This window comes from Ambystoma mexicanum, chromosome 9 (genome assembly GCF_040938575.1).
Source record: "Ambystoma mexicanum isolate Mex_15411 chromosome 9, UKY_AmexF1_1, whole genome shotgun sequence".
Classification (NCBI taxonomy): domain Eukaryota; kingdom Metazoa; phylum Chordata; class Amphibia; order Caudata; family Ambystomatidae; genus Ambystoma; species Ambystoma mexicanum.
In genome coordinates this window covers 550,399,173-550,421,887 of record NC_090931.1, presented here as the reverse complement: position 1 = coordinate 550,421,887, position 22,715 = coordinate 550,399,173, and the positions used below count along the sequence as shown (strand labels likewise).

Sequence of the window (22,715 nt, the reverse complement as noted above, 5' to 3'; positions counted from 1 at the left end):
TACAGTAGATAAAGTGGTGAGGTCCATACTTGGTAGATACAGTCTAGGATAAGAAGGCTGCATTGGGCAGGTGGACAGACCCAGTAAGGGTGGAGACGTCCATTGAGCCAGAGTCCATCGGTAACGTAAATGTTATTGTGTTGGGGAAATGAGGCCGAATTGTGTCGAACTAACCCTAGTAACTGGGCATTGAACACAGGACCGAGGTGAGTTGCATGCCAGCGCAACGGTCAGTGATTATGGTGAGGGTGAACATAGTTAAGTCCTGCAAGGATTTCAGAAGGGATCCAGGCGGTGACGGTACGAGAGGCAGGATGCAGCATGTGAGGGACCACATGTCGGAGCGGGCATGAAGCAAGAGAAGCTCGAAGGGAGCATGAGGAATAAAGATTGAGGGCATTCGCATCAGGGTGGTGTAGACAGCAAATGGACTGTATCAGTAGGAAGTGGACAAGGTAGAGTGAGAGCCTGATAACATGTGCCTCTTACCTGAGGTGAAAACAGGGGCACTCCAGAGCGCACACAGGTGGCACACTATGGGCAGTAGGGCAATTCGAGGCAAGGACAGGGCCCTTCGACTCGGCCCTTCGTTATAGGCCCGGCGTCACCTCCTGGCTCAGTCGGTAGCCAATCACAATGCTGCTTCAATCAGTATGCCTCTCCAGGCAAGACAAGGAGGTCGGGCACACTCAAAACACTGGCGGCCATCTTGATGGAGATTACAAGAACACTGGGACCTATGCTTGTCCAGTCTGGATGAAAACACTGTGCCCTGGTGGAAAGGGGTCACATCCTTCCTTTCGAATAGCCTCTGCAAGAACAATTTCCTCTTCCCTTCTAGGAAAAAAGTATGTACATGTTACTGTTCATCTCTCTTTATCTTCAGTACTGTGTACTCAAATCGTTTTTAACATGCATGTCCTGGGAAGCCTCAGTTGGTATGTGCATTTAGGCGATTCAGCATATTCCACCACTTTTATCAGTTCTTCAGCATCTATCTCAATGTTTGCAGTAGCTGGCACAGTCACGGATATTTCCTAGCACTGAAGAGCGTTCCACCATATCAGCCGTGCCCGCCATGCCCGCTGAGTGTCGCTTCAGCGTCCCTGCTGCACTGAAATATTCGAGGAGAGGTTCAAAGGCCGTGATTATGCCCGGCAGTCACCACCTAGCTGTCTGGTGTCGGAAGTCCTTGAGCAGCACGATGAGAACAGATAAAGCGTTCTAGCACCAGCCTGACAATTCAGTAGCATTCATTAAGAAAATCTAACCACACCCTCCCCTGTCTATTTCCCACCTGATGACACATTTCACTTAGAGCGTTTACAGATTCCGTTTCAGTAGCAATTTCCTCATCTACACAATGCACATTTATGTCCCCCCCCCCCCACCCCCAGCAGTATCATATCGGCCTCCTCGAATTTATAACATGTAACCAACACTTCCATTATACTTGCAAAGATTGCATCAGTAAAATCGCCTCTTGGAGGGTCATACACATTTAATACCAATAACCTCCAGGGGCTATTTACAGCCTTGTAGCGGTGAGGGGACACCTTTACCACTGTCATATCGTTTTTTACCCCAATCAATAGCCCCTCAGAGGGGCGGCATACTGGCCCTTTTCTTGCCAACATTTGAAATGTCTGATAACCATCAATATAGCGGTCTGTGGTAAGCCAACTCTCTGTATTAAAAAGTTTTCATTCTGTATCAAGAGATTTGGGGAGACGGTCGCGTTAATAAAATGGCTGTGACTTCGAGTGTTCCAGGATAAAATATTGCAGGTTCATGGGCATGCTAATGTTTTTACCGGCAGGAACCCAGATAACCAATTCCACTCGTGCACACCATGATCAGCCGAGGGCATTTTTGTGACAAATCTTCCCGATCTTGATGTTGTGATTTTTAAGTTGTCTGGGTGCCTACTCGGCTTTACTTTTTTCAAACTGGCACTGCATTCACACTAAACGTTGAGGTTGATCATTGACTATTTCTTTTTTTTTTTTTAAACTGTCTAAGTGTATCTTGTCCCTTGATACAGTTCTGCAGTGTAACAGTGAATCCTCGATGCTTTGAGGCTGGGCCACTCAGTAATATCTACATGATCAATGTCCCCTGTGACCAGAACCCTCAATGGCCATATCAGCTGAAACGAGTAGAGTATCAGCTCGTCTTTTCTTTCAGGAAAGATACTTTTTATTATAAAAAAGACTTTGGGTCAGGTTGCAGCTTCCGCCCTTCTAAAGCCTCATTTGTATCCTCAACTTGAGCCATTGCGGATACCGCTGGTATACAACTCCTCTCATTTCGTTTTGGAGTTGAGCATCTATCAACAGATATCAATTACCCTGCTGTCAATTGACTGCAATCCGGTGTGGTCTATTTCTGCGTTTCCAGGTGTTGCTTCTTTGTTCGCAGAAGCGTTTTCCTTGGTAACCCAACAGTTCACCGTTCCAGCATTTTTAGACACCCTTTTATTCTTTCTATTTGCTTTTTTCCTAGGTTTTTTAGTATTCGATAGTACCACCACATTGACTTTTATTTTTCCAGACAAGGAGGGGCTAGGCCCTGTAACTGTTGTGCCAGCTTTTGCTTTCCCTGTGTTTAGACGAGTAATTAAGTAAACCTACGACGACTGATTTCCATCCATGTGGGTTTCAATCCTCTCATTATCTGGCAGAGTAGTAATCGCATTATGAATGTCGACTTCTACATTTGCAGTTGCAGGCGCACTTCTCGTTGCAACAATATTTTTGACATGTCTGCCACTATCCGGTGAGGGCGCTTTTACTTTTTCATTGTGCCGCAATATCTCGCCATGAACCCACATATCATTAGTAATATGTTTGTGGCAAATCGTAATGTTGACATAACTGTAAGCATTTCCACTGAGGTGCTCGAGTGCCCATAGGATAATTCCTGTCCCGCGCGGTCTACAAATAATTCGGGGGTGGCAGATACATTTCAGTTTGAATCGTGAGGGGGCACCCCACCTTCTCTCTCTGTGGTACTGCATGCTGCTATGTTCTTTTTAGTATCTGCAATAGCTGCGATCTCCATTTGCAATGACAAAGTTAAGCAGAGGATGATTATTATTTTTTAGCTCAATTGCTTCGGCCCTGTTGTTTTTCGCATCTTTACTTGCTTTATCCCCAGCACGAAAGAAGTTTGTAATTTCCCCATGGGTATCAGGGTTTACGTCTCCCTGCAGGGTACTTTGCACCCTCCCCGAACGGACATGCTTCCACACTTTCCAGACTAGGCAGTCCTTCCTGTATGATCTCGCCCGCAGGTCGCTTTGATCGAAGATTATAGTTGCATTTTCTATTTTTGGCATTTCCTGGCATTTTAAATCGTGTCCAGCACAATGATGTTATGACGATAGTAATGGCACAGCAGGCAAGTGTAGATGTATAAAATATATCTTCTTACCCGAAGAGCTAAAGTCAAATGCCAGACACTCCTCGCCTGCCCATCCGCAGCCTACTCGAGTGCAGTGCCCTTAGAAGTGCCCTTGCAAACACCTCTATTGACATGTATACATTCTTCCATGCAATATATCAGAAAGGCAACTTTTACAGAAATGTTTCTTGATTCTTGGATGCTTTTGCTAAGGATTACAATGGTTCCATCTTCTTTATGGCTTTAGTGTATTATTCTGGGTGACTGGGCATTAGTTTAGTTTATTTATTTGTACAGCGCACTTAACCCTCAGGTATATTATAAGGCCCTAGGAGGTATGCCATGAAGGTGAATTGTGTTTGTGTTTTAAGTCTCGGGGCCTTTAGCCTACTTTTCCCTTCGGTTGTGTCTTTAGTCAGATGGCAGAGATTTGGATAACCCAACAAAAAGACCAGATTGCCAAGCTTCGTAGGCTTCTGCTCTGCTAGCCAGCACTATGCCATTCTGAACATTGGTTAACTGACATCCAAATCTTGGTGCACTGCATGAGTGGCAATGGCAGGTGCTGCTTACTAGTAGTGAATGGAGTGTGGGGGGCATGCATAAAACTAAGGACCTGCAGAGCTACACCCATGAAAAAGGTTTTTCTAATCAATCTATATTTCTTTTCATAAGGATCTATATATTTGTTCTCCACAGTATCTCTGCTGTGTGATGCTTTTCCTGAAAGGAAGGCGTGTCTGCCATTTATAGTGGAAGGTAGACGCCCCCTCCCGTACCCAACCCCCTGAAGCCCCGCAAAAAGGCCGTCCTCATCAGAGTCACATTTTCACTGGTAACCAGCAGTATTTTAGCTTTACGGACTAAAAGCAGATATTGGCCTCTTGCAATTTAGAAGGTTCTGCTTGAACTGTGACTACCAATGAAGTTAGGCCGTTTTCAAATATATTCAGCTATCACGGTCACACGGATGTGTAAAATATTGTTATGCCTTTTCTTGTGCGAGGTGTAATAATGGATTGCGTACCTTTAAATAATAAGCACCCCACTTTGTTTTTTCTTTTCCCTTTACTCCTCTGTGCAGCAAAGCTGATCCATAATGATAGAAAGGCCTGACTGCAGAAATGATAACAAGGTAGTTAAACTTTACAAATCGTTCATGGGCAGTTTTACATTCCTTTGTTTCTGCGCATAACTCATGTCTGGCCTTGATTATCACCCCTCTGCCATCCCTGGTGCTGAGAAATGTGCTTAGGAAAGTTTGCATACATGATTTTACTTTTCTGCCATTTGTCAGTTTAAAGTCTACTGGCCTCCTGCTTGTATGATGGGGAAGCTCCCTCATCAATGCATGTCCCGGCCGAACATTGTATCATCTGGTGCAAATGCGTGGTATTGTGCTGTATGTATTTTTTTTGTACATCAATGTCATTGCACCTCTCTACCTCCCGCCAGGTCTGGTTTTTCCTGACCCTAGCATTGCTTATTGTGCTTTGCCACTCAAGTGCTCTGTGAGGGTTCTGAGGACTTCCTCTTCCCCCTTGGCTGGCTCCTGGCTTCCATGACCCGGCATGTTTCTGGTTTCCCAGATTTTCACTGGGCTGGTGGTTATGGTCTGCTGCCCCTGAACTAATTCTAGGTGCCCCTCCATCTTCTCCCGTATGCTGCGTGTAGGTGCCACTGCTCCACTAGGAGGGTTCTGGGTGCCCTCTCTCTCTGATCCATATTCTTCCTCTTCCACATATAGAAGTGACCCATGTCAGCCCCTTTTGGTTTGTTTCCTTGTAATCCCATCACATGTTTCGAAATGTAAAGCACCTGGAGTGGAATGCTATTGCCATTCTTTGTTCTATGTAAGACACATTTTAGCTGCTGTCTCCAGTAAATAGAAATGTCCATGTGCATATAAACCTCAAGCAGCAACAGCGTATTCATTCCTTTACACCAGTTCTCCAATTTTCCTAGTGGTTGCCAGGGAATGTGCAGCACCCCCGGAGTGGAATAAACCAGATATGTGTGCCAAGAATCTGCTCTACTTTAGAAGAGAAGATACATTGACACCATTGTGATTGCTGCAAGGGAAGATTTTAACCTGTGGACAGGAACCAAACTTTCAGGTATGGCAACCCTGTGATCTGCTTACATGGTTAGACTGCTAGGCTCGGGTCTGTAATTATATTCATGGATGTCTTCTTTGACTTGCAGGCCAAATCTAAGTCTGCAGTTGCAATGGCAAGAAATAGTCGACCACGTAAAGAAAGGGGAGAGGATGTTCTTCCAATTTACCATTATCGAGAGAAGCTTGTGAAAGCTGTCAAAGATTCCACCTTTCTGATTGTGACCGGAGAGACTGGAAGTGGCAAAACCACCCAGCTGCCCCAGTATCTGCATAAAGCAGGTGGTTCCCTTGCTTTCTTTGTCAAATATTTCACAAGAAGAGATTTATCAATGGTTTTGTGATTTTTTTTTTTTTTTTTTTTGTGTGTGTGTGTGTGTGTGTGTAACTGTATTATTCAAAGTGTTTTCATTGGTCGAAGAACACACAGAGATCGAGATGTTAAAATGTAATTCAAGTATGAAAGATTATATAATACACATGTGGAAATGATATCTTTATTCAGTTTCTGCAACTGCACCTGAACATCTTCATACATAAGAACTTCCATAAAATGTTCTGTTGCATGTTTAAAGCACTCAAAGAAGCCTCAAAGGCACCCATTTAATCCTTATCTGCTTTACTTAGAAGAAAAGTCAGAAAACATACATTTTTCCCTTCGACCCTCTGCCAAATTGCCAAATCTTAAGAGTGTCCACGCATGAGCGTCTTTTTCCACATGATTGTTGCTCTTGGCGGAGGAGATGGTAACGTGCTCTGGAAAGGAGCTTCACAACTGTGGAGGGAGTAGGTGTTAATCCATGGTGGTGTTGCAGTCAGATGAATTTACGTGTCATTTACTGATCAAAAATACCACTAAAAAAAGGGAAATGTAGGCAGCAGATTGACTTTCGAAAATGCCAATGGAAAGTTTGGGCGATCTTTGAAAAGTAAATCTACGTCTGGGGTAGCATGATACATTTATCTACTATCACAAGCACATGCATCCATTAGTTCAGCACTGTAGTTGATATTGAAACAGATGGCCTCAATAATTCCACACTTGTTTAGGTCGTTTTGAGTATTTGTTGTTAATTATCACCAATCTCCCTCTCTACCTGTGGTGTTCCCCAGGGGTCTAACCTCTCGCCCTGGCTTTTTAACAAATACCTGGCAACTCTTGCCTACTGCATCTCCATTTTCTGCTCAAATTTCCAGTGCTATGCTAATGACACTCAACTCATTTTCAGGCTGCCCTCGGCAAACTCCTCTCCCTCCCTCATCACTGATTGCCTAATAGCCATTCAAAATTGGTGTACTGCCAACGATCTTTGTCTAAATGTCAACAAGACTGAGATCCTCCTTCACCATCCTTTCCCCCCACTCTCTGGCCGGCCACCCTTGGCCCTCCTCCTACCCCTACATGCGAGGCTAAGAACCTCTGAGTCATCTTTGACTCCACACTTTCCTTCTCCGCCCACATTTCTGACGCCTCTGGGGAATCCTGTTGGAATAGCCTCCTTGCCACCTTGAAACTTGAGGAGAACCATCTCCGGTTCCAGACGCACCTCAAGACCTTCCTCTTCGCCTCTTCCTTTGCCCCTCTTCTCCCCTGCTGACCTGTTTTTCTCTCTTGGCACCATGCACCTGGCCACCCTCTGTCCTTCTGGACCAGGTACCTGCTCAACCTGACTCCTTCCTGCACTGCCTGCGGGCCACCCATTGCACTGGGATCTGTATCTGTACACATACAGTCCCCCACCTTTCTTCTGCACTTATCAGATATACCCTATCTGACCAATCATGCACTTGCCACTTGCGTGCAGCACTACCACCTTTTCCTTGCCTGTATTTATTTATTTATTTCACTTATTATTTATTCTTTTTTCTCCTCTGTTTTGAACTTTCCACTTCTCCCCCTTCCACGAACTTTCCCCATTTTCCCTTCTCCATGCACTTGCGCTTTCTTAATGTCACTGGGCCTAGGAAGATCGTTGTTTTCATTTTTTTGTTCTCCCTTGTTCCCCTCTCTTTGCTTGGTCGTGCTCTGAAACACTTGTGTACGAGTATGATATAAATAAAATATCATACAATAACCCGTGAATGTAATGATGATGTGTTTATTGCAGGGTTTGCCCAGCATGGGATGATTGGTGTGACACAGCCGCGAAGAGTTGCAACTATATCTGTCGCTCTGCGTGTAGCCGAGGAGTTGCAATGCTCCCTCGGACACACAGTGGGTTACCAGGTGCGCTTCGATGACTGCACATCTAAGGTATGGCCATTCAAATATTGGAAATTACCATATTACTATAAAGAATGCTTCCCGCATGCTTGTCACATTTGTACAACTAGAAAGTACAAAGCCATATTCACCGTGCAACTGCTAGGGAAGGCTCTGCAGTGCATTGGTTTATTTTTAAATGTGATCTGGTTCAAAACAAAAAATTACACTTATCACAATAATACACAGATACAGTTATACATTATATCCATTCAATTACACCATTAAATACGACCCAAGTACAATGTACAACTTAACTTCTTTAAAAATGTACATTCTAGTTTAGTCTCACTATCAATAAATCTAAATTATGTTTCTTGTTACTTATTTGCAAGCAAATTCCCAATACTTTTCCACAATGGGAAATTGCTAAAATAAGCACAATTTGTGGCGTTTAAAATCCTGCCCCAAAACCTCATGTACAAATTCCAAGCATAGTGCATTATGGGTAATCTGTGAAGTCATGTTGCATGTAACTGTGTGGAAGACCTCCTATGATGAAGGGCACAGAGTCTTTAAATTGCAGTTACAGAACGGCCCGGTTTCCCCTTATTACTACACTATGAATCCTCGGTGTAGTGCTATTCTAACATGCAATGCATGATTTACTAGGCGTCGGCTTCTCAGACATTTCTGAGGGAGTCTGCTATGGTGACCGCACCACCGAAGATCCCTGTGTTAAATAGCACTGGCTCTTAATATGCCTTGATGTAGTACAAGGGGACGATGTTATGGGGCAGACACTCAACTTACTATTCAATGCAGGGGCCTACAGAACTGTTATCTCCTCATGGGGCTTCCATGGAAAAGTTGTTCTGTAGCATGAAGTGAAGCTTGGATAGTATGTTAGAACATGCTCTACATTTTGTTTTTTTGTCCGTCTTTTTTTGTCAGTAGAACATCCTATTTTCCTGATCACTGCATCTGCTAATTTTTATTTTTTGAATGGTGCATTCAGCTTTAAACAAGTTAAAACCTTACACAAATCCATCATAAACAATTAATATACATTATCATCAAACCATACAATGACATTCTCGTCGTCATTCATCTAGTTTAATTAAAACGGTGTAGGCAAAGATGCATATTCCCTTTTGTTGATTTCTTCTCCACCATTTTAATCAGAGATAGAAAATGGAACAATATATTACTCAATTGAAAGGGCATCTTAGACCAGCACAAATTCCATACTACAGATCTCGTATTACACCCATACAAATGAATATATTTTCTGGAATGGGTTAGACGTTGCACAACTAGTGCTTTACAGTACTAAAGTAGATGTTGTAGTGTCTCACTGTCGTCTTTACTAAATCTACATCTGTCAGACGGACAATCCAATTTCTTCCATCTAACACAATTCACCCTTGTTGACAACATGTCCAGCCTGAACCTCAACAAGGTATATCCGGTTTTCCAGGAAGGATATTTACAAAGATATTGCACGCATACTCCTAATTTTTTATGCCCGAGTGTTAAATTCTGGTATCGCTCATATCCACTCACAGAATCACATGGACAACACCAGTCTGTGAGCAACACTATTTGCTTGTACACTCTCGGATTCTCATTTAAAGGTTCTCCATCCATATCCCACTCTTCCACTGTTCCCGTTGTTTTTTTATAACAAGGGTATTATCCAATTGACGTCCCTTTCCTTAAAATCTGCAAACAAGGAATTTACTGGAGAGGTTTTAAATTTGTAGCATAATACATGTTCTTTCCAAAGGCTATGGGCCACTAATAAGAAGCCTAGTTAAAATCTAATAACACAAATAGGTATTGTCTGAGGTAATCTTAAAACTTCCATATAAAACCTTCAAGGTGATAAAAATCCTCGTTCAGCAAACTGTGGTGTATTTCAACCCTATAAATCAACATTGGAATAATGTTCTATTTATACAATTTTAAAAGGGAAATTATAGAACATTTTCCATAATTAAAATTAAAGTTTTCACCTGTGGAACTGCCTTTAAGGCTTTTTCATAAAAACCTGAAATCACCTGTCTTTTCCCAGGATTACTGAATATGTCGAACCCAACATATTTAATACGATCAACCTGAACAATTCTTTCTCCGTCCAACCATTACATCTGCTAATTTCTGCCTCAAACTTCATAACTATCTTTGCATAAATAAAACTTATATCAGACTTTGTTTCATATAGCCCAACTATGATCTTACAACAGTGATTTAGACTTAGATCATTTTTTTGCTCGATTCTTGGAGCCTCATTACGAGTTTGGTTATGCACGAAAAAATTGCAGTAATGAAATTAGGCACTTAACCATCACTTTTCCGCTTCACTGCATTCTGAATTTGGCGGTGAAAGGGGGGGATGCACCTCCACCTTGTATCTAGGGGTGAATCCTCCACTTTACTTCTAATAATCTTCAGACCTGGATACTAACAACGCCATTAACCTACTCATAATCCTGCAGTAGAAACAAAGAGCTGAGTGGTGAGAACTGTAAATGAGTTTGGCGGTATTGAAGGCAAGTCCCTTTTGATGCACACTCCAGAATAAAGACAACCCTCTAGGGAAATAGGCCAGGAGAAAGCATTGCAAGGATAATAAGGTTTAATTGTACAGAATACACTAATCAGCAAAGGACTCGGCTGCTCGGGAGTGCTCTGGTTATTCCAAAGCAAAGCTTAAAAGACCATGTGATTGTCAGGTGTCTAGTCAAAGGATCGAATCTAAAGGGTCGACAGGTCAAAGGATCGACACCAAAGGGTCGACAGGTCAAAGGATCTAATTATTTTTTTAATTATATATTTTTTTTAGGTTTTCGTTTAGGGAACAAAAGTGTTTTTTAGCAAAAAAAGAGGGTAGAGGGGGGGATCCCCCAAAAAAAGAAAATGTGAAAAAAAAAAAAAGATCCTTTGACCTGTCGACCCTTTGGTGTCGATCCTTTGACCTGTCGACCCTTTAGATTCGATCCTTTGACTGGCAACCGTGATGTCATCATATACAGTATGAACTGATACTACTGATTGGTCAGGCGGTATAGATGGGCCTGCTACAATTGGTTAGTTCTGTTGCTGTTGTGGGTGCGATGGGCTCATCTCAGTCTTGGGTGAAGGTCAGGTTGGTCGTATAATACATTGTTTCATCTGAACTAACACACTAAGCTCCCTATTCCATCACTGTGGCATGCACATGCGTGGACAGAAAATCGTGCATGGGGGAAAGGAGGATAAAATAGTCACGCTGACCGCACATTCAGGGCTTCGTTGATATTGTAGTTCATGCACTCCAGGTATCCACCCGGGGTTTGATCTTTAATTTATCCCTCCCTGTACCTCGTGTTATAAAAGATGTGTTTTATGTTCGAAGAAATACTGTCGTACATGCTTAGATCTTTTCTGGACACTTGATTTGTGTTGGGACAGGGGGGGTTGCTTGCTTACCATGGAATGCAAAGGTGTGGGGGTCGGGTCAGTGGTGTGGGGCTGGCTCTGGGCTGGCTGTGTGGGGATTAGAGGTCTTTTGGCAGTTTAGTGGAGATAGCCATACTGCAGCACCTGGGGTTTGATTTTTTTTATTTTGATTTTGATTCATTTCTTACGCGCACAAAGCAAGCAATTGCATTCGGGTGCAGATGTTAACTATATGTTATATGTTTAGCTGTGGAGGCTTAGGGTGACCATGGTTGCTTAAGTTCATTTGAATAGGAATGTTTTTAATTCCTTTCTGAACATTGCCAGTATAGTGCATGAACAAATGCCAAAAGGCAGCTGATTCCACAGCTTGGGGCCGAACACAGAGAACCTCCTGTCTCCTTTAGAGGTGGATTTTGTCCGAGGGACACATAGCAGGAGTTTGGCTCCTGAACGGAGGTCTCTGGTAGGGTAATACTGGTGGATTCTCGTGTTCAGGTATCTGGGTGCGAGTTTGTGGTAACATTTATAAACCAGACACGCCACCCTGAATTTAATACGGTCCTCCACCATCAGCCAGTGGAATGCTTTCCGAGAGGTAGAAATGTGATCTCATTTGCCCAGGTGGGCAGTTAACCTCACTGCTGCATTCTTGGCCTTTTGTAGTCTTGACATTTGTTTCATAGGAATCCCTGTCATGAGACTATTACAATAGTCAAGACGGGCATTTACCAAGGCTCCCACCACCACTGGCTGATCTTGGGGTGTTAAAAATGGAAGTACGTTTGTAAGCAAGCGCAGGGCGTAATATACTGCTTTTATTTTTGCCCCAACTTGTGCTTCACTGGCCAAGATTTCTTGCCAGATGAAACCAAGATTTTTTACTTTCCTAGAGAAAGGGATGTTTTCACCTAAGATCTGTGGAGTTATGTGGGTTCCTTCCTCTCTGTTTTTGTTCTCTGATCTGAACAGGATTACCTCCGTTTTGGCTGCATTGAGCTGTAACTGGTTGCAAGCCATCCATTTTTTTACATGTTGCATACACCGGTCTATCCTTTCAAATGCCTCCGGCAGATTATCTGTCTCCACATAGATCTGCGTATCGTCGGCATAAGAGTGGAAACGTAGACCGTGTTTCCTCAGGATGTCAAACAGTGGTCAAATATATAGGTTGAAAATCAGAGGTGAAAGCGCTGAGCCTTGGGGGACTCCACATCTCAGTTGTATTAACTCTGAGAGGAAGGCTCCCAGGGCCACCTGTTGAGTTCTGTCTTGTAGTAAGGTATCCAACCAATCCACCACAACCTTAGCTGTTCTGCCTATACTTCCAATCCGTTGGAGTATAATTTTGTGGTTGATTGTGTCGAATGCTGCCGACAGATCGAGCATCAACAGTATTGTGTTGCTTCCTCTGTCCGCGGCTTCTAGTAGGTCATCCTGGAATGCCAGTAAGGCAGTCTCTGTCCCATGATTAGGGCGAAATCCTGATTGGTGTTCGTCCAAGATGTCTCTATTGTCGACGAACTGCTGGAATTGGTTACAAACAATTTTTTCAAGAATTTTAGTAGGCCAGCATAGATTAGCCACAGGACGGTAATTTTTTAGTATCATGGGGTCCAACTTGGGCTTTTTTAATAGCGGTTTTACCACCGCTTGCTTAAGTGAGCGTGGAACATAGCCCTCTGATAGGGATTTATTTACAAAAATTGTTAAAAAAGGGGTGAGGTTGGCTGCTAAATGAATAGCGGTACATGCTGGTATAAGAAAAGCCGAGTCCTTAGTGGGTTTTAACTTGAGTATTAAAGCTTCTATATCTTCCTTCTCAATAGGTTGGAAGCAAAAGTTCTCCTCGGTTTCCTGGCTTTCTACTACTTCTCCCTCTTCTCCCAGTTGTCTCACACTCTTGCAGGTGCATTCCTCTGAACGATACTCAATATCTGCATCAGTGGAGGAACAAGGGGGACGTGAACTTCCGTGAGAACTGGACACGCGGAATGAGTTTGGGCCTAGTGAACTGGGTTCATGGAGGTTGGCGGGTGCAGCACAATCATGCAAGGCTGTGCTTTTTGGCCTAAGCAAAATGGAGTCTCGTTCAATGTGCTTTCTAGTGCTGCGCATTTACTGTTGGCGCTACATTGCTTCTCCATCACGTTTATTAGTTTGGTTTTCTCCCCCTTATATATTACATCACTTCATATGGAGTTCGCCTAACCTGAAAGCACCTAGCGGGGGATAGGATATACTCATTTCTATCTCAACAGTATTACCGTCTAATTCATAATGAGGCCCTTCATTCCGATTTTCCAATAAGGTGGAAACTGCCAAAACTACGAAAAAAAAATATTGGGGGTTTGTACAGTGCTTCAGGCTGTATTCCCCTTCTGCTTCTAAGCACTGTAATAGCATGGGCATACATGGCCGCAGCCCCCTCACTTAATTTAGCCATCCCGCAAGGATATGCGATGATTAGATGTGACAGAAAAGAAAACAAAGGTGGAGGTGTCGCCTTAATTCATAGACTTTCACACACAGTTTGGGAAACCAATGAGTTTGTTATGGAAGGAATTGAATCCCTTGTGTTAAAATCTGCATGAATGCAGAAGCTACACTGAATGTACTTCTTATTTATAGACCACCAACGTCATCTGGAGACTTCCTATCTAATCTCTCGAGCTTCCTAGTCTCCTCCCTGAAACCTACATGATCATGGGGGATATCAACCTTTGGCTAGACCACATGGATGATCCTATTGCTCACGAGTTACGTCTTGCACTAGGCAACTTATTCATGAACCAACTCACAATTTAGGGCACGTCCTTGATTGGGTTGCTTGCCATAAAGTGAAAACCAGTGACATAATAGTTTCTCCATGTCCTTGGTCGGATCACTCATTTGTAGGTTTCACCGTAATATCCAGTCTTCTTAACAAACCGAAACCTAATGGGGATAAAAATATCCCCACCCGCAACCTAAAAAGTATCACAGCCACTAAAATTGAACCGTTAATCATACCGCTAAATAACCTCTCTAACAGGCATACCCCTGAAATATTGGCAAGAGCCATATCAGACAACTTAAGCACAGCCTCTAATGCATTAGTACTGCTAAAAAGTATAACACAGAAGGAAGGTATTTTAAACGCAACTCATGGTTTTCTCCTGAACTTCAAAGCTTAAAATCTCACTCTCAAACTCTTCCATACCTGGAAATATGTAAGGGCGCAAGACTCTCTAATGGAATACAAGATAGCAGCTAAAAATGATAAAACTGCCATTATTGAGGCAAAAAAAACTCCTTTAACACTAGAATAACACAAGCTCATTTGGATTCCAAGGAACTTTTTTAAATACTGAAGGAGCAGGAATGTATTAGCTCCTCAAACTCAGATTTGGTTCATAAGTATAATGCATGGTGTAACACTATGCAAAAAGCCATGCAAGATAAACTTCTTAATATCTTAAATGAAATAGCGATAAAAAAACACAACCAAGATGACAACTCTGATACACAGGAGTCCTATATTAGATGGCCCCCATTCCTGTCTTTGAATACACATCAATCACTACTACAGAACAGGCTAATATAATTAATCATCTCAAAACTACTAAATGCAAAAATGATATTCATACAGCCAGGATGATTAAAACCTGTCCTCATACCATTTGCACCTTTATCAATGCCTCTCTGAACACTGGGATTGTGCCTAAGGAATTTTGAAGGACGCCTGGGTCATGCCAATACTAAAGAAACCTGGACTAGATGTGAATCTACCTAAAAACTATAGCCCTATTACTAATACCAGCTTCCTCCTGAAAATTCTGGATTGTGTGGTCTACGAACAAATAGCCAAGCACCTTGGAAAATACCCAGTTCTACATGACCAGTAGTCAGATTTTAGAGTTCGCTTTGGCACGGAGACAGCACTCTTGGAACTTAAATCCAAGCTCCTAGCATGCTTGGATAAACAAGAAGCCTCCTTGCTGATGTTGCTCGACTTGTCGACCGCCTTTGACCCGGTGGACCACCTTATTATGGCCACCAGGTTGAAGGAGGTAGCTAATTTCTCACTGCTGGCAGTCCAATGGATCTCTTCGTTTCTTAATAATCGAGAATGCAGAGTCTTTTTTGGTGAAGCAGAATCAACCCCCATTAATTTGTTTGTTTATGTTTGTTTATTACATTTGTTATACGCTCAGACCCGGAGGTATCATGGCGTAGTTACAGACAGTGGTTGAATACATCTTTATGATAAAACATAGTAATACAAAAAACAGTGGTATTATTAATTACAATGTATATACAATTGGATGGTGGAGGTCTAGTCAGTGAGGGTGAGGGTTCTAGGCTGGCCTAGTATTGGTTGAATAACCAAGTTTTCAGTGATTTTTTTTTTTTAATTGTGGAAAGGAAGTTTCAGTCTTGATGTTGGTGGGTAGTGAGTTCCAGTGTCTAGACGCAAGGACTTTGAAGCTGCTGCCTCCCGCTTTCTCTCTTTTATAACTTGGGATATCGAGGTAAGTGTTATTGTTGGATCTGAGGGGTCTGGTCTTTCTTATTGGCTGTGTTGATGAGGTATTTGGGCGCTTTGTTAGCAATGCATTTATGTGTAATGTTTAGGGTTTTGAATAGTATCCTAGCTTGTATAGGGAGCCAGTGATTGTCTCTCCTGATATTGGAAATGTGTTCAGATTTTTTTATGCCTAGGACGGCTCTGAGGGCTTTGTTCTACAATAGCTGAAGTTTGGCTATGCCAGTTTTGGAGTTGCCAAGGAATAGGATGTTACAATAGTCGAACTTAGATAGTATAAGTGCTCTTGCTAATGTGACGTAGTTGTTAGGTGAGAGACATTTACGGCTTAGGGTAATGAGTTTGGATGTGTAGGTGGTGGAAGAGGCTAGTGTGTTTACTTGCTTTGAGATGGATAAGGAAGCGTCTAGGTAGACACCCAGTGTCTTGACTTGTTTTTGAATAATGGGATTGGGGTGCCATCAATGATGAATGATTTATAAATAGGCTGATTGAGTCAATTTTAGAGGATGAACCTAATATGAGTAGCTCAGTTTTGTCATCATTGAGGCAAAGGCTATTATTCGCCATCCAGTTTTATATAAGTGAGTATATTTGGTTGATGAGACGTGAGTCTTGCTCGTGATTTCCTTTAGTGGGATAAGGATCTGGGTGTCATCTGCGAAGTTGGTGTAGACGACACCCATGGAATCCAGGGCTGCAAAAAGCAGCTTTGTGTAGGCATTGTACAGAGTGGGGGATAGGCATGAGCCTTGCGGGATGCCTAAGGGAACTGGTATGGGGTTGGCTGATTCTTTGCCAATGGATACTCTTGATGTCCTGTCTGCTAGGAAGGATTTGATCCATTTGGTGGCGTCCTTGGCCATATTAAAAAGATTAGCTAGAGTGTTGCAGAGTTTATCATGGACAACGAAATCGAAAGCCACCGAGAGATCCAGCAGCATTAGTAGGCAGAGTTTGCCTGCTTCTCTGGTGGCATCCATTTGGATTTTCAGATCGAGAAGGGCTGCGTCGGTACTGTGATTAGGGCGGAATGCAGACTGTCGGTCCCCCAGTAGTTGGTGGTGTTCTAGGTGGTTTTGTATTTGGGAGTACACTATTTTATCTATTATTTTCAGAAGGAACGGTACCGTTGTGATAGGTCGGTAATTCGTAGGGATTGATGGATCTAGGGTTGTTTTTTTTAGGAGGGGGGTTACCCAGGCTTTTTTTATGCTGATGGGGACTGTATTGGTCTGAAAGGAGGCGTTAACAAATTCAGTGATGATGGTTGCTAGGGTAGGGGCACAGAGTTTGACTAGGTGTGAAGGAAATTGGTCTTCTTTACAGTTGGAAGCTTTGAGTTTCGCTATAGTATCTAGCACTTCTTTAGCTGATACTGGTGTGAAGTGGAAAGGAGTGCAGGGGGTGGTGTTAGACAGGTTAACTCTGATGGTAGGTGATGTTTTTCCTGCTAGGCATGTCTTTTTGCTGTCAATTTGTTTTTGTAGTAGTAAGATTTTGGATGATACGGCGGCTTGTATGGTGGTACACCATTCTTTACTTGCAGTGGTAGGTGCACTAATTGGGCACAGATTTTCTAGCTCTCTAAGGATAGAGAACAGTTCTTTACTGTCTGAAGAGGAATTGGTGATACGTAGGTTAAAGGCATTAGCTTTTTGGGTGATTATGCCTAATTTGTATTTTCTATTGGCTTCATCAAAGTCTTTAGCTGATTCAGGAGTGTTAGTTTTCCTATGGAGGTGTTCGTGTGATCTTTTTATGCGTCTAAGGGTGACTAGTTCTTCATTGAACCAGAAGCAGGATCGTTTATCTGACCTTCGAGTTTTGGTGACAATGGGAGCAAGTAGGTCAATAGTGTGGGTGAGGCTATGTTTGTAATGCTCTGCTAGGTAAGCAGAGTTATTGGTATTTGGGGTCATATTGGCTAGGGCTTCATTCAGGACAGGGGAAAGGTTATCTGCTGTGAGCTTTTTGATGTTTCTGGTTTCAAAGGTGTCAGGCTTTTTGGAGATGGTGTGGCCTGAGTTGTTGTTGTTCAGTTTAAAGTTGATGACTGAGTGGTCTGACTACTTAACGGGGAGGATGGAATTGATAGTGACCTGTGAGTTAAGATAGAGGAGCCAATCCAGTGTTCTACATTTGGTGTGGGTGGGTTCATTAATCAGCTGCACGAAGTTCATGTCTACCATAGCTGAGTGGAAGGCTGATGCTTCAAGATCTAAACGATTATCGAAGCCTAAATTCGTATCACCGAGAATTATGCGTTTAGTGTTGGGTTTGATAAGGGGAGTTAGTAATAGGGGGATGTCCAGGTTGGGGTGAGTATTTTTATTTGGTGCCCTATACATTACTATGAAGTTGGTGGTGGTTTAAGGGTTGGATGTGAATTTAACTAGTAGTAGTTGGTAGCCTGGGGTTTGTTCCATCGGGCAGGCTCTGATTTGCAACGAGGTTCTGCTATTAATGCGACTCCGCCTCCTTGGGTATTGGTCCTGTCTGTTCTAAGGATATTGAAATCTGGGGGGGATAGCGATAGCTTGGAGTGGGCCTGCAGTGGGGTGTAGCCATGTTTCAGTGACTACCAGAATATCCAGTTTTTGGTCAACTATGAGGTCGTGGATTTCTATGGCATGGTCTCCGATGGAACGCGCATCAATGAGTGTGTCTTTGAGAGTGGTTTTGGGAGTGGTATTTGGTGATGTTTTGCTTGGCGTAGTGCCTTGGTTGGTGGTATGAGTATTGATTTTGAGGTTAGATTTAGGTATGGTGGTTTTCTTGGAATTGTCTTTATATTGGCAATTGTACGAGGTAGTGTCTGGTTTGGTAAGATTGTTTGTGGTAGGGGTGGGAGTGGTGGCTCGGTGGGTGGAAGGTGGACTAAGATTGGTAAGGGCTACTATATTCCATTTCAGTGTGAGCCGTATGCTGGTTCAGTACTTGGTGTGGTTAACATAGAGTAGCCGGATGGGCTATTTCAAAAGGCAATATAATGTGCACGCTGTGAGCAAAAGGATAATGCAACTTGTGTAGAAAGTACTAATCCATTATTGTACTGATCAATACACTGCAGTAGGATCGGGGTGAGAGTAGGCTATTTCGTTGGTCAATGCTATGCAGTAGATACTAGCTAAAAGTAGGTTATTTCATTAATTAAGGTGGTGGGCACAACGTGTGCATTAAGAAGTTGTACTAAACAATAGAATGCAATTGAAACCAAATAACATAGGCCATTTCATTGTTGGCTGGAGTGTGCACAGAGTGACCAGTAGGCTGGTTCAGTGGGCAGTGCAGAGGGCATAAGATAGGCAGGTGGACGTTGCAGACTATCAGTGTTTATAGAATTACTATATATTGTCAAATGGCACTGTGGTTGGTAAAGAAGCAATAGTGAATTTCATACGGGGGGGGCAGAATAGCTTTTCTGCAGTGACTGAGCGGTATCTGATTTGGTCCTGACCTGTGCATATAGTTAATGCGGTGCTTGGTTTTTCAGCGGATAAGGGCGTGAGAACTCGGAGGTGGGTGGTTGTATCAGGAAGTTCGTCCTGTGTTAGTGTAAATACATAGAGGTGGTTTCGATGAGAAGAAATACCTTCATGTTGTCAGACAAGGAGCCTGAGCCGCGGCGCCTGTCTGTGAACAAGAGGCAAACAGAGCCTTTAGCTGGCCTTCAGCGCCGGCTCTTCCGCCTGACTGCAATGCCTGATCATAAAATGGATACCGTTGCTTAGCAACGCTGGAGAAGCACAGCCTCTCTTTCGCACTGCGACGTGCCCAACATTTTGTTTTTCAAATTATGGGTGTACCACAGGGTGCCTGTACATCACCATATTTGTACAACATATTCACCGCCCCCCTGTTTGCTATGCTTGCACATGAAGGTGTAAATTTCATGAATTACGCCGATGGCACACAATGTGTCATCCCTCTAACTGGTAACTATGAATTAGACATGCTACTGATCAATAAGATCTACGCCCCAGTGGAATCATGGATGATCTCTAACAAGCTAGCACTTAACAGGGAGAAGACGGAATTGTTAGTGATTGGTTCTCCACATCCTCTACAAAAACATGGACACAATTAAAAGAACTTTGCTTTAGGAGAAGTGAAGATCGCTCACCCGAAAAAAGTCAAAACCTTAATAGTAGCGTTTGATCAACATCTTACTATGAGATCACACGTAAGCAGTATTACATCATCATGTACTTACTACATAAAACTACTTGCCCGTCTAAGACCGTTTATATCGCAAAAAAGCGCAGAAACAATTGCGAGAGCGATTATATGGCCAAAAATTGATTATTACTCTAGCCTCCTGATAAGACTAGACAAAGCTACATGTAACAAATTGCAAGTAGTCCAAAACTGAGCGGTAAGGGTGATAAAGAAGCTGAATCACAGAAATCATGTTACCTCAACGAGGCGGGCTATGCATTGGTTACCAATTGAATCACGTATTCTTTTTCATATCCTCTCCATCATTCAGAAGTGTCTCCGGGGAAAAATGCTGCTTTATCTGGGTGAACTTCTAGTAAACAAAACGTAGGTCAGGTCTTTGAGACCTGGTCAGCAAAATCTTCCCGCTATCCCTAGATGCAGGACGGTGAAGGTCGCTAACACTGCCTTCTATGCCATGACTCCAAAGGCTTGGAATGACCTCCCGCCTGGTATACGCAGCATTGAATTGTTTGATGTATTTAAAAGAAAGATTAAGACCCATTTGTTTGCATAACTTTTGATCCTATTATATTCCAGACTGAAACTTTAGCATGTCTCTCATGCTTTCTTGTTAAGGGTCAATGGCTGCGCAATACAAATTTATTGAAGTAAAGTAAAGCAGTTATTGTTACTCATTTTAATGGGACTCCATGCATTGACCTTGGAAGATGAGTCTGCCTGGCTGCAAGTCAAACATTCAGTGTGCAGCCCGGCCCCATGTATTAGGCAGTCGCTTAACACATGAGCTAACCTCCCGATCAGGATCATGTTGCTCCATATGTATAATTCAGTCTACTGCCACCTCAAGGTCAAATGCGATTCTGTGCGCACCAAAGCATGGTGGTTTCAGTGATGGAAGTGGGAAACGTGTTCAACTGGATGTATGTCTTTACTTCTACAGCTTTCCCTTCACCATACATTCACTTCTTCACATTTACCTCTTCATAACTTGACTTCTTCAGTCTTTCATTTCTTCTAACATCCACTTCGTCATTGCAGGGGGAAACCCCCTCACCCCCCCTTCTTTTTTAACCCATATTCTTCCCCCTAACCCCAGCTTGACCCCAACACTAACTTTACAACTAACCATACAATATCCATTGCCAACTTGATCATGTAAATATACAGACGAAGTGAAGGTAAGAAGTAAATGCACAAAGAACTAAATGGCTGACAAAGTGAAAGTAGAGAGGTTAAGTGTTGAAGATGTTTTTTTGGCAAAGTAAATGGGGTTTACTGTTAAACAGGCTGGGCTGACTAAAAGTTGGCTAAGGCGGCACGTAAACAATTTATAATGCATGTCACTGTTGAACAAACTCTTTCATTCTGCAGGATACTGCCATCAAGTACATGACAGATGGCTGCTTGCTGAGGCATGTGCTTGCAGATCCTGATCTTACACAGTACAGCACGATAATACTGGATGAAGCTCACGAGCGAAGTCTGAGCACTGTGAGTATTTCTTGTTCATAGAGTAATATATTTGCTATCCTGGGCATTTAAGAAAAAAATATATATTTGTGAAATGTGATTTTGACTATTGGATCCTGCCGTTGAATTATAGTAATGTTATCTCAGGGCTACTCGGCTGCTTACTGCTAGTGTTATACTATAGATTGCCAATGCCGCTCAGACCTTGTGTGGTTTGCATAGTCTGCCCATTACTTCATGGTGATCAGCTGGGCCAAAAGTGGGTGTCCAAATAGTCTCTTTTCTTCTTTAAATAGTTTTATTCAAGACATTGCCATAGTACATACACAGTTCATGAAAGATTATACAATTGGTAGTTACCAATCTGTGCAATGTACATTTAATTCCATAGAATTATCTGTATGACCTCACTACAGTAAATTCATTACAGTCCACAGTTGGAGGAAGAAGCTTTATATAAAAATTATAATGATCCCTGCTATGTATACACTCTGTAGCCTTTCTCTATATAAATATGCTGTCACTGCATAGATGGACATTTGGTAAAACAATTTGGCCTCATGTACACTTCTAATGCCATGATTGTAAAGTCAGAATTTCATATTGATTCTTCGTAAATCAGCATATGTGGGACAAATAAAAAAAGTGTTGAAGCAACTCCTTTACCGCCTTACAAAATGGGCAGCTTTCACTCATTTTCCCGTTAATAACTTATTGACCGCGCTAATGGGAGAATGCAAAATGTATTTTTATGAACTGTCTTCTCATATGAGGCATTTAAATGTGATCTAGGGACTCTTCATAACCTAGTACAATTTTTCCGGAATTATATTGTTCCCTCCCCAAAGGTCTAGAAGATCATTTGTCTAAGCAATCTCCCAAGGCCCAATTATCATATGCTACTTTTACATAAGGCCTAGTGTGATGTATACTTTCAGGGTTGGCATGAATTGGACCAGTGTATTTGGCTCATACTCTTATGAAATGAAATTATATTTTATTTAGGAATCGTACCAGAATGTGGCCTCCCACAATTACGACAGCCCAAAATGTTGACATTTTTGGACCCCCCCCCTTACACCACATATTTATGTGGGGGTGTATAGAATAGAATATTAATATGGGGGGGTCTCCGCATATATATGTGGTGTAAAGTTTTTTTGTTTTTTAAAAAAGTCAACATTTTCGGCCGTCGCAATAATCACATAGATCCTTTTATTTATATTGCGCTCATACACAAGTGTTTCAGAGTGCGACCAGGCAAAGGGCGGGGAACAGGGGAGGGAACAAAAACAACGATCTTACTAGGCCCAGTGCCATTAAGAGCGCGCAAGTGCATGGGAAAGGGAAAAGGGGGGAAAGTG

The 22,715-nt window shown here is 42.6% G+C and overlaps 1 protein-coding gene across 15 annotated transcripts in view; it reads left to right on the top strand.

The window, feature by feature from the left end:
• DHX40 (DEAH-box helicase 40) overlaps window positions 1–22,715 on the top strand; it is a 1,529,377-nt gene that overhangs the window by 449,829 nt on the left and 1,056,833 nt on the right. For 7 of the 15 annotated variants that reach the window (XM_069615130.1, XM_069615121.1, XM_069615134.1 and 4 more), the window contains 5 exons: window positions 4,490–4,540; window positions 5,371–5,522; window positions 5,611–5,803; window positions 7,630–7,775; window positions 21,253–21,372. In XM_069615130.1, coding sequence (XP_069471231.1) covers window positions 5,635–5,803; window positions 7,630–7,775; window positions 21,253–21,372 — 435 coding nt within the window. In that variant the 5' untranslated portion in view covers window positions 4,490–4,540; window positions 5,371–5,522; window positions 5,611–5,634. Of the gene's footprint in view, window positions 1–4,489; window positions 4,541–5,353; window positions 5,523–5,610; window positions 5,804–7,629; window positions 7,776–21,252; window positions 21,373–22,715 lie in introns of all 15 variants that reach the window. The other 8 variants (XM_069615132.1, XM_069615126.1, XM_069615123.1 and 5 more) reach the window with 3 other exon arrangements.